This window comes from Hydra vulgaris, chromosome 10 (genome assembly GCF_038396675.1).
Source record: "Hydra vulgaris chromosome 10, alternate assembly HydraT2T_AEP".
NCBI classification, from domain to species: domain Eukaryota; kingdom Metazoa; phylum Cnidaria; class Hydrozoa; order Anthoathecata; family Hydridae; genus Hydra; species Hydra vulgaris.
The window spans coordinates 5,263,725-5,277,524 of NC_088929.1; the positions used below are offsets into that span (position 1 = coordinate 5,263,725).

Below are 13,800 nucleotides of genomic sequence, written 5' to 3' on the forward strand. Positions count from 1 at the left end.
TATTATTAACAATAGAGTTGACATAATTTTTTTTTTCAAACCTTTTTTTCTAAGATTTCCACATTTTCCTAACTTTGCCTGACTGTGGCAAAGATATTTCAAAAACGGTTTGATTAAAACTTCTCATACTTTGACAGATTGTTTATTATGTACAAAGTTGTGCAATAAACCTCAAAATTATAAGAATATATGTGTTAAAAATAAAATATAACGATTTTTCGGTCATTATGGGGGATAAAAATATCATTTTTTTTGTATCCTTCAAACAAATAAAGCACGACCCCAAGTAAGTTGTTAAGTTTTTGAGGTTCATTGCATACCTCTAACATCAAGCTAGTTAAATGCCAAATTTTATTCTATGTGACCTTCTGCATTTTGAAATATTTTTGCCACAAAATGGTCAATTTTTAAGTTTTTGCCCCCTAAAAATTGGCCCACAGGGCAACCCTTTCTTTTTTTTTAATTTTTTTTTTTTTAATCTTAGTTTTATTATGAATTTACTTAATAAATAGAAAAAATTATTTAAATATCAAAATTAAAGATTTTTTCATTTATGGGGTTGTGCCCCCTTAAACAAAATTGGTCTAGAAAATACGTCTTTTAAATGTTGAAAAGACGTTCTGGGAGTCTTTTTAACGTTTAAAAGACATTTGTTAGGCAATGAGGGTATTTTAGCAATCACAAAACTTGTAGGGTGTTGGGGACAAAAATTACACATTCAGAAAACATAACAGAAACGGCAACCAGTGTGCATTACTAATTAAAACAAATAAAACACAAAAATAAAAGTATACATAAGATTAAAATATATTTGAAATTACAGATATAAAAAATATCATAAAAACTGCTGTCGTGGTTTAGTTTTTTGTGGTCACCGACGCCTTTTCTATCCAGCGGTTTTCAGGATATATCCAACGCAATTTTCTAGTTTATTCTCGTCATACTTGGGAACGGTCTCTGCAAAATGCAAAAAATATATATATATAAATAAGATTTATAGAATATATAATAAAGAATATAAAGAATAATGAATAAAAAATATAAAGATTCAAATATAAAGAATCAAGTTAGCTTATACAAATGTGAAGGCTAACTGAACTATTATTATGTTAAAAGTAATTATATTTTAACAACTTATTATTATGCATAATATAATAGTTTGATCATAACCGTAAAACCAATAAATCAATTAATTATACAGTCAGATTTTTAAAATTAAAAAAAGGCAAAGGAAAGACCGATTTCTGTTAATGCGCAACTAATAGTTATTTAGTTTTTTATCAATTTTTCAAAATCAATTTACTAACTAAGTAAGTTTTGAAAATTGGCTCCTCATATACCAACAAAAATCTTTATCAGATTTGTCTATGAAATTCTTGTTTTTTGCAATTACATCCAAATTTTTAAAAATTGATATATATATATATATATATATATATATATATATATATATATATATATATATATATATATATATATATATATATATATATATATATATTATATATATTTATTATATAGGTAGAATATGCACGAGAGTACTGATACATTAACTACAGGTTTGGGTTGGAGCAGCATGTTTTTTTTTAAAAGTATTAACATAACAAAAACAAATACCACCAAAGATAAAACAGATAATGAAAAAGATAAGAGTCATTAAATATAACAACAGTCAACAAATGAAATTTATATAATTTATATAAACTATATATAAATATAGTTTTATATAAATATAAACTGAAAAATTATACATTTTAGATAAAAAATATGACTAGATGTTATTATCTTAGAATGCTTGTTTTTATTATTAAGTCATACATCTTTTATTGTCATAGAATATACAATGACAATATAATTATCTTGTATAAGATGACATAACCATAAAAGTTATATAACACTTTTTGTCTTCATATATACAATGTATATTGTCATTGTATATACAATGACGATGTAGATTGTATACATAATATATTTTCTACTATGAAAAATCTTTTTAAAAGAAATGAAATGTAAAAAGAATTCAATTTTTATAATAACTGTGACAATAACAGTAAAATTTGTAAAAAGTATTGATGACTTAAAGCATTTTAATAAAAACCCTAATAATAAAAATGACATACATAAGTTAGAAATTGTTCAACAACGAGCAACTAAGTTGATTCCAGAGTTAAGGCATCTACCTTATGAAGAGAGGTTAAAAAAACTCCAACTGACTTCTTTAAAAACCAGGAGAATAAGATATGATTTAATTCAATATTATAAAATGTTTCATAATTTGGACCAAGTGTTTTGGTATCAACAACCAAAAACAGCAATTTCTATTTCAGCAAATGGTCCAGCTGCAAACATTAGATGGCATAAAGCACGTGTAGATATTGAGTTAATAAAAAGAAACAGACCAAGGGAAAATTTTCTGACAAATAGAGTTGCAAAATGGTGGAATAAACTACCAGAAGAAATCATTTCCGCAAAAAGTTTGAAAATCTTCAAGAACAAGCTTGATAAACATATGGATATTATGAAACTCTGATCTCTATGATTATTATGAAACTGTAATTTAGCATGGGCTCATAATAGATTCAACATGGCGTTGAATCTTAAGGAGCATAAATAAATAAATAAATTTTTATTCAAAATACTGAAATAAAAAATTTAAAAATTAAAAAAAAAAATTTAAGATTTATAAAAACTTTGAGCAAAAATTTTAATTTTTAGTTTATTTAGACTGTATCTATAGTTATATCATAAACTGTAAATACAGTTTTTGATAGAATTATCTTTATAAAAAAATAAATACTCTAACTTTTTTTTTAAATTTAATATTTCATATATACTAAAACTAAATATAAATCAAATTGTTTAAAAAATATAAGAAATAATGTATTAATGTAATAATAATTAACTTAATAACTTACAATCTAACAACTCTTTATGAAACCGTTAGTTATTATTATTTCAGTTTTAATTTTATTTCGAAATAAAATAAAAAATGGCGTGTTCGCCTTTATTTACCAACAACCAAACAAAACATCAACGAAAAGTTAACATAAGACTAAATATTTCTGACTGATACACAGTGATTCAGAAACACTTAAAATTTGGCCAAAAAATATTTTTTCGAGTAGCATAATTTCAATAATGTTATTAGCTAACCATTTACTACAGTTTCTTATGATTCTAATGGTTTAAAAAAATAAATACTAAAATAATAGGTTCAAACATTAATATACGTTTGAAAGTGATCGAAAACAGCTTTTTTTTTATCATTAAAATTCTATCATTATTAAAACTTAATTTTCTCCCTATATACAAAGCTTTTTTTTAGTTTTTATAACAAACAAAGATAATAAATAATTCTATTTTAATTTAAAAAAAAATTTAAATATGTATTTGTACAAGTTGTAAAAAATGCATTTAAAAAGTGCTTTTTTAACGATTTTAAACTGTTTTTTGTGGAGCTAGGACTTTTTACCTTAGACTTCCTTCACAAAGCCAATTCTTTTTTTATAGAGAGTTTGTATCATTCTACAAGAAACCAAAAAAGTTAGCTGTCCCAACTTGCCCCATTTGGAAATAATGTAGTTTTTAAAAGTTCATTTTATAGAAAAAATGAGCAACTTTCATTTTTTGAGAGTTTTTCCTGACACGTCTTAACAAAACTTTTTAATTTGAATTTTATTTTATTACATAGCTTATGTAGTTATCTATGTTGTAGAATATATATGTATATATATATATATATATATATATATATATATATATATATATATATATATATATATATATATATATATATATATATATATATATATATATATATATATATATATATATATATATATAATTTTTTAATATGAGTTTTTATATTATGCTAGTACATAGCTTATGTAGTTATCTATGTCATAGGATATATATATATATATCTATATATATCTATATATATATATATATATATATATATATATATATATATATATATATATATATATATATATATATATAAATTATGTTAGTGTATTCTACAAATAGAGTGCTCAATGTTCTCAAAGAACAGAGCAATAATAAGTCAGTAAAGACACTTATCTTGTTTTCAACACTTGTTTTCAACAGCTTGTTTCATCATCAGTTGGTTTATTGGGAAGTTCATCAGTAGGTTCATCTAGTTCGATGAACCTACTAATGGTTAAACATGTTGTTAAAGCCAAAAGTTAGATAAGTGTTTTTACTAATTTATATATGTATATATATATATATATATATATATATATATATATATATATATATATATATATATATATATATATATATATATATATATATATATATATATATATGATATATATATATATATATATATATATATATATATATATATATATATATATATATATATATATATATATATATATATATATATATATATAGATATATATATATATAGATATAGATATAGATATTGATATAGATATAGATATATATATGCATACAAAAGTTAATATATTTTTTCTCTCACTTTAGTTTAAAATGAATATAAAGTTTACTAAACATCAGCTTTATTTAGTTATTAAAGACAGAGTTTTAATCGAAAAATGATTTGCTTCAAAATTTACTTTTTGATTACATTTTGGAATTTATTCAGACAGAATTGCATTCTTCTAATCAATATAAAAGTATACTAAAAATAATGGAAAATTTTATTCAAAATTTAAAGAAGAAACTTTATAATCATAATCGACAGTGTTATCGCTTTGAAATTAAAGAAACAAGTTGGTTTGAATCAGATCTAGTTATTCTAGAAAAATTAGAAGAACATTCCATTGCGTCAACTTTTAATAACATAGTGTATCAAAATGAAAAGAAAACACCTAGAAGAAAATACCTTAAATGGGAACAATCAAGCAGCAGAACAAAAAGAAGAAAGAGTGAATAAATAAGAACAAACCATACTTATGATGAGTTGATCTTATTTGCTATAGTAAGTTCAAGGAGAAGTCAATGCTACAGTCTGTGTTTCACTTTAAATCAATTGATTTTTTCTCCCAGTCAACCCAATAAAGTAGCTAATATGATTAAAAATGAAAAGCCTATTATAAATCTTTAAAAGAAGGTTTGGCTTTGATGGTCTCAGCTGGTTTGTCCCAAAGAGTTTATCAGAAAATAAGGATTGCAGCTAAGGAAAGAAATGCAAATAAATATCCTTTGTATAGTGATATTTTATTAGCAAGAAAATAATGCTATCCTGATGACATTTTATTTAGTGAGTAAAGTGCTGAAATTAAACTTCAAAATTTTCTTGATCACACTATAATTCATTTTTTTCAAAAGGATTCAATCATAACTCAAATTATGCAACTAGTGAGTAAAGATAAAACAAATGGAATATTAAGTTGTAAATGAGGGTACGATGGCGCATCTGGTCAAAGTGAATATAAGCAGAAATTTGACAATGATAGTTTAAAATTTACTAATTTGCTTAGTACCACTTTTGTTCCTTTGGATCTTTCACTTGGAAACATTTTTTCACTTGGAAATATCTGTTTAGACAAACCCTAAACCATCGCAATTAGACTTTGTCGACCAATATGAGTTCAATATCTAAAGCAATCAGAAGCTATTTTGAAATTTGAAAAAGGATATATACAAAATCAAATAAATTTACTAAAGGATGCAGAGTTTGAGTTAATGAATGGTTTAGAAGTAATTGTAACTAAAGTTAAATTTAATATAAAATTAACAATGATTGACGGTAAGACTGCCAATGCAATATGCTTAATTTCTTCACAACAAGTTTATAATATATGTTTAGCTTCTCCAAAACAAATGAATTCTATTGCATGTGGCTCAATACCAACTGCAACTTTTAATATAGATAACATTGAATAAGGACTTTCTCTATTGCATGCTCCGATAAGGTGTTTTGAATGTTTGTTACACATTTCTTACAGACTTAAATAAATAAATGGCAAATTCGTGGTAATGATGACAAAGAAGTTTGTTGGAAAAAAAAACCAATCATACAAGATAAATTCATTGAAGAATTAGGGTTAAGAGTAGAATTTCCTAGGCAAGGTGTTTCTGGAACTTCAAATGATGATAATACTGCCAGACTAGCATTTAAACATTTTGATTTATTTTCTTCTTTACAGGCATAGATAAAGAATTAATAGAACGTTTAGCAAACATTTTGAACATAATAAATTCAAGTTATGCGATAGATACAATAAAATTCAGTGTTGCACCAAAACAGCAAATATTTATTGTGAAAAATATATTTGGTTTTATATGCCTGTATCTATGCATAAGTTATTGTTTTACAGTACTGAAATAATTTTAAAGTTCTTGTTGCCAATTGGATTATATTCAGAAGAAGCTCAAGAATCTAGAAATAAAGATAATAAACAATTCAAACTTCACCATTCAAGAAAAGATACAAGACTCCATACAATTTCGGACCAACTTTACTATCTTCTTATTACAAGTGATCCAATAATATCAACTATAATAATTTCTCAAGATAAAAGTAAAGTTAAAAAAATTCAATTATCAAAGAGCGCTCTAGAACTTGTTAAAAAATTAAATAAAAATACCATTGATGAAATCCAAACTGATAATGAAACTGATAATGAGTACAATGAGTATGAGAATGAAGACGAAGATGAAGAAAACTATCAATTAGTTACTGACAAAATAGATTACAAAGATGTATATGAACATAATGAATAAGACGATGATGCTGATATATTTATTTTTAAGCTAAATTTATTTTTATTTCTAAGATATATTTATTTTTTAATTTAGGTAAAATATAAAACGTATAGTTCATGTTAACTAATTATTTTCGAAATTTTTCATTTGGTTTTCAAAATAAAAATTAGTTTAAAACATAATTAGTTAAAATTACTCAGGGGCAAGGTGGTGGGGAGGAGGCCCCAGTAAAATTTATTACCCCCTGACCATATTTAACCCTTTTTAAATATTTTGAATCTTCTTTCCTTGTCTACTTTTTTAAAATCTTAGATTAAATTTTTAGCGATTTTGAATAAATATTTTTGACAAAATTAATTTTGGCCTAATTTTAAGTTATTCCTGATCACTGTGCGATACTAATAAAACGAGATTTTTTTTAAATTTACATGTTCGAAAAAAGTCACACTTGAAAATAAAAAGTCACACATCCGAATGTTATCTAGACTGTTATCTAGACTGTTAGAATGTTATCTTTTGAACGTTCCACGCTGACCAAAAAAAAATATTTTGGTTCCTAAAAGGTCTAGGACGTTCAGAACGTAAACTAAACGTACATTGTGCGTTTTTTGTACGAGCAATGTTTGATGGGGGACGTTCAGAACGTAAACTGAACGTGCATTGTACGTTTAATTGTACAAGCAGTGTTTGCTGGGTTTTTAGCTGCTAAAGCACGAAATAGTTAATAAACGTGTAGCTCATCATCAGTAAAAAATGTACTGTTCGCAGCTGTAGAAAAAAAAATACTTGTCAATTCTATTTTTAAATGCGTTAACTGACTTTGTACTGAGCCTTTCTGATTGCTGACGCCTTATTAATGAGCCTTTTGTATGCTGACGGCAAGTTATTCCAATCATTGACGATACAATTTGTAAAAAAATTGTGATGAGCATTATTATATGCGAGTTCACGCATAAGGACGTTGGAAGGTGATCTGCGAATTGGTGTGTTATTCCAATTGATAATCTCAAAACCGTTTTCTAGTTTAAACTGTTGGATCAAGTTGCTACGTCTCCTGCGAGTTTCGAAAGTAGCAAAATTGAGACACCGACACCTTTCAGAAGTACGTTGGTTGCTTTGTGCTGATTTTTTTTCAATTTCTTTGATGTCACCTTTTAAGTAAGGACACCATACCGGAACAGCGAATTCCACATGCAGCCTAACATACGTAGCGTATAGTTTATTTCAAAGCTTCCTATCTTTTGATCTAAATGTTTTTTTTTAATAGGCCAAGTATCATATTCGCATTACGTGTTGCAACCTGTATGTGTTGATTCCATTTTAGATAATTTAATACATAGATACCCAGATCTTTCTTAAGAGTAAGTGATGTATATCCTTCATTCATTACAAAAAACCGTTCGCTGGGAATCTTACACTCAAATTATCCTGGACTTTATTATTATTATTAACATTATTATTAATGTTATTAACATTATTATTGTTATTATTGTTATTATTTACAAATATTATTGTTATACAAATTATTTTTTTAAAATCCGGTTTTGTCGTCAAAACGTCATCAAATTTTTAAACGGGACTTGAATTTTAGACCGACTTGAAAATTTTTACCGTCGTTTTGATGACTATACCGACGAGCTGAAGAAAACAACAAATATTTTTTTTTTATTTAATCGAGCAAACTATTTTTTTTGAAAACTCAAAAGAAACAGAAAATTTTAATAAAAAAATGTCCAATTTGAAATCTGTTTTAAAATGTTGGTCAGATTTCAATTTACCTGTACTGCAGGTAGATTTTAATTTTATCCTTTATGTATTTTTAACATTTTTTTAAACATATTTTAAGCAATTTTTAACGTATTTTGCTAATTGTAGCTAGTTTTAAAAGTCTCTAAAAACCAGCAACAACAAGAACTTCAACATCAAAGCTCTACCTCTTACATCAAAGCTCTACCTTATTATTTATACAGTTTTAAGTAGCTTAATTATATTTAACAAAAAGACACTTTCTGCTGATGAGTTTTTGCACAAATGGATTTTATTGAACTTGATATAAATATTCAAATATATTTGATGTACTTAAATTTAATGTTGTGAGAGATGAAGTTTTGAATTGTATTTTCAGTTTCTAACAGTTAGTTACTTTTTGCTACAAATTACTGTTTCATCAAGGCTATTGTAGAATTCATTAATACTGTAACTGGTCTTGAACATTGCAACTGCTAATGATCTTGTCAATTTTATTTTAAAAACATTGTTGTAGATAATGTTTTTAAAATAAAATCTTAATTCGCTCCTGCTGAATTTACTACAATGTTAAATGTTTTAGTTAAGTTAAAAATGTTTTTGTTTACAATCTTTTGATTTTTGTTTCAAATTTTGAAGCCTGTTATAAGTAGCTTTTTCAAAAAGTGTGCTTAAGTTATAAAGAAATTAAAAAACTTGTTGATTAAAAAATTCCAGTGAAGAACCTTTTTTTATAAATTGGAATGGCTATAATGTACTTTAAAAATTTCAGGGAATATGCCCCTTTTAAAATTACTTTTATATCACCAATGTGATATGAAAGTAATGCTATGTTGAGGTGAAGATATAGATCTGAATCAATAAAAAAAGTAAATAGCATAGTATTTACAAGTTATGGAAGAACCAAAAATTTTATTAAGTTTTTTAAACATGTTTCTTGAGCAAATTGGAGGTTTAAGAAAACTTGGGGATGTTGTTGGTGGATTCTTGCATAATATTGTTAATAAAAGCTCAATAACAGTAAGCAAACCCAATTGCATGCTTTTAGCTATACAGTTGAAACAATAACATTTTGAACTGTCTCAAGCAAAATTATTATACGTAAGCAAACCTATTTAATTTCACTTATTTTTTGATGTGTGTTGAAGAGGATGCTGATACAAAAACCAAAAAAAAATTACAAAGCTCTTTAAATTTACAAAAGCATTTACAATTTTTTTTTAAATTCTGGTGGGAGAAGAGGGAGGAAGGGGGGAAGGATTGATGGAGGATGATTACCCTCCATCCCCTCCTGGAACCATCACTGCTTAGCATGAATCCATGAATTGCAGCAGTTGCATAAAATGGCTCTGTGGTTACCTGTTAAATTTTCAAAACAAAAAGTGTAGGGTTTTTAAATTTCCATCACCTGAGAGACAGAATGTTATTATGTATAGTGTTTTAATTTGTGTTTATAAATAAGCACAGCTGCTGATGAAACAACTTAAGAGTGAATAAGGATAAATTGAATAAGATGAAAACATAATAAGAGAGTCAATATTAATCAAAGTGGATTTACATAAGGAACCATTGGAAATAGGGTCAGCATTCGGCAATGCCAACCTAACTGCTGACCTGAAAGTGATTGAGGTTGGCAAAAAATTGCCGACCTCGTTTTTATGTTTTATGGTTAGACCTTTGTATCAAATAATTTTTGCCGACCTGATGCTGACCTCAAAAAGATTGAGGTTGGCAAATTATTGCTGACTTTATTTTTCTTATTCTGAGGGTTGCATAAGAAACTAAAGTCAATTATAACACTACAGAGATAAGTTATAAAACCAATAGAGTAAATAGTATTAATAACTAATTAAACACTAACAAGGGAAAACAACATAGACACAATATATTAGGGGGAAATGTTAAATTAAGGATGAAGAAAAATATAATAAAAATGAATTTATATATAATAAATAAATTTTAAATAAGCCAAGGTAGTTATAACAGAACATTTGTTTATTTATATTATATAAATAAACAATAAGTTCTGTTATGGTGATTTTTCATACGAGCTATCATCTCTTGTTACATCAAACAAAACATAATTTTCTATGACATTCAGAAAACTTAACCATTTTCTTGCTCTTTTTATTTCTTTATGTTAACTTCTAACTGGTTGCTTACAGTCTTTTTGGGAGAAATTTTTTTTTTTTGTGTGTTTGTGTTTTTATTTTATTTTAAAGTTCGTATTGTCTGCATGTATATCTTTGCAATAAAAAAACTAGAAAACTAAAATCTTTGCAATAAACAATCAACCTGTGCTTATGGGTGTTTCAACCTGTGGTTATGAGTGCCTGGATAATTTGAATAATATATATAATAAGTTTTTGAAAGACTAGAAAAACAAATTATGATAAAGTTTAAATTAAAGTTCAGACATTTTTTGAAAATTTTCAGATATAATAGTTTAAAAGAAAGTCACAATACTAAATAACAAGTGAGACAAGCTCTTTAGCCTCTTTAAAGCTCTTTAGCTATGGTGAAGGCTTATCTAGTAAACTCACTAATAAAAATGTAGGTAAGCATAGGGACTTGTAAATCTTTGTAGCAGTGATGTGACTATTAAAATAAAAGCATTTATTCTCTATTTGCAAGATTTCTATATTTGTTTTACTTTAGAAAAGTCTTGATCAATCTGCAAATGAGATTGTAGAGCGGCAAGAAAATTCTGAAAAAGGAAAAAAGCTTCTTATCAAACTAACAAAAGAATGGAAAGCAAATTCTTCAGAGGTTTTCTTTTTTATTGTCTTTCGGTTTTTATATTTGTTTACACTTTATTCTATTTTTGTAGTTTTTTAGTTTTAAAACATGAGCAATTTTTTATGTTATGGAAGTTATGGGAGACTACATTTATTGTTTAAATATTATTTTCATATACATTGGCATAGCTATACCAAGGATCAAGTTATGTAAGGTACTACCATGAACACCATGCTTGGCTGGATCTATTTTTGTTGGTATTGATAGAATATTTGGAAAGGAATAGTTCATTCACTCAACTGATAAAAAAAAGGCTACACGATAAAGCTTTATTTTAAGCAAAAAGGTAAAGCTATCAAGTTAAAAGGTTGGAAAAATTAAAACAAGCAGATAACATCAACTCTTGCTTTGTTTACCACTAGTACAGGGTACTAGAAGTATTTGTAAGTTGTATGTTTTGTATTGATAGAGATGAAGATCTTTTAAGATTGCTATAAATTTATTCCACTCATCAGTATTAGTTTTTTAATCAAGAACCCAGAAGTATATTAGCATCAATAAAGTGATCCTTTTAAGCATAATTTGAAATGTAGGAGAGCCATCGCAATTATTAAGCACTTTTAAATTTTTTTACCTCAATTAACTAAAGTTTACATTAACCTTTGACCTCAAGCTTGTCCTCTTCTTTTGTTGGACTATCTGTAAGTACCTCATATCCTTTTCTTGACTTAAGATGCAAAGTAAATTTCAAATGAGCACGCCTACAAGTTATTTTTAATTATATTTTAATTATTGGAAAAATACTCATGTTGTGACTGTGACAGGCCATTGGCTAAGTAAGAAGTTCCTTGAGCTTTTGCTCTTCTTTGAGGATGTAGTTTTACATTATTCAAAAATTTAATAACAAACACGCATATGCAACATCACATTACTAATTCTGTTAGATCTGGAATTGAATTTTAAAAAGTAATCACGATTTTGCCACCTGAATCACAACTCTTTGAGCACTATGTAAATTTGCTAATCTCCTTCACACTTGATAAAACTTTCAAGAAGTTTCTGAAAAATAAAGCTGTTATCAGGTACAGCTATATCAATAATTATTGAATACAGTTCAATGAGAACTTTACAATCTCATCGAATTTTTCAGTTGTTAGTTAATTTTTAAATTTATTTTATTTGTAACAGTAAAATGAAATAGTAATAAATAATGATTATATATATATATATATATATATATATATATATAATATATATATATATATATATATATATATATATATATATATATATATATATATATATTTAAGGCTATTTTGTATTATAATAATATATATATATATATTTAATATATAATATGTATATATTTAATATATAATATATATATATATTTAAGGCTATTTTGTATTATAATAATAAAACAAAACTCATAGTCGTAAAAGAGTGCTCAATATTAAAAAGATACTTCAAATAGAGCTATATACATATATATTAACGAAGAAAAAACAACTTTTTCTATGGTACTTTAAGTTTCATGCCTATACGGCAATCATCAGCCATTGAATATTGGTATTCAATGGCTGATGATTGCCGTATAGGCATGAAACTTAAAGTACCATAGAAAAAGTTGTTTTTTCTTCGTTAATATATATATATATATATATATATATATATATATATATATATATATATATATATATATATATATATATGTACGTATATATAATATATGTATATATAATATATATATGTAAATAATATATATATATAATATAATATATATATGTATATATAATATATATATGTATATATATATATATATATATATATATATGTATAAGGAATCTCAGTCAGCTTTAAAGTAGTAATAAGTGTGATGTCAGGGTGTCTGAAGCAAGAAATGATAGGGTGTTTGAATCAGGATTTTTTAATTAACAAGCATCAAAAGTTGTATAGAGATCATACAATGTTCCAAATCACCAGAAGAGCAAGAAGAAATTGAGCACAAACTATTTGAGAGATAAAGACTGAGAGATGAAGAAAAAAAGCTTAAATTTTTAAAGCTTAAAGCTTAATTTTTAAATTTTTCTTCTGAATAATAGTGAATAAACTTAATCAAAAATTTCAACAAAACCTTAATGATTTAATACGGATAAATGGATAGAAATAGATGTGGAACAACAACTTTTAATAATAGATATGAGACATGGGCAGTCTCAATAAAGGAGTTTAGAAATTATGGAGGTTTGGGAGAAACAAATCTAGTAAAAAGCAGCAAGGCAATTAAAATTTTACCAGAAAAATTTAATAAATAAAAATAAATATATAAAGTTTAGTAGAAGAAACTATATTAAAGTTTAAAATCTATAAAAAAATTACATAATTTATATAACATAACGCAATATATACTAAGCTATATGATTTATATAGCAGTATATGTTTATTGATGTATATATTATATATTCATACAGTATTATAATATATACATCAATAAACATATACTATACAGTATATAAAAATTTCTTCAGGAAGTTCGATCGAAAGCTTCACCTGTCATTAAAGCATTTCAAAAAGAGGTAAAATTTCATTTCGCATCAATAACAAATTTTG

At 25.5% G+C, this 13,800-nt stretch overlaps 1 protein-coding gene across 1 annotated transcript in view; it reads left to right on the forward strand.

Moving 5' to 3' along the window:
- The first annotated feature begins 8,326 nt into the window (after nt 1-8,326).
- Nucleotides 8,327-13,800, forward strand: part of LOC100197434 (protein CASP-like) — a 75,151-nt gene continuing 69,677 nt past the window's right edge. The window contains 3 exon segments of the mRNA NM_001309705.1: nt 8,327-8,494; nt 11,110-11,220; nt 13,719-13,766. Coding sequence (NP_001296634.1) covers nt 8,435-8,494; nt 11,110-11,220; nt 13,719-13,766 — 219 coding nt within the window. The 5' untranslated portion in view covers nt 8,327-8,434.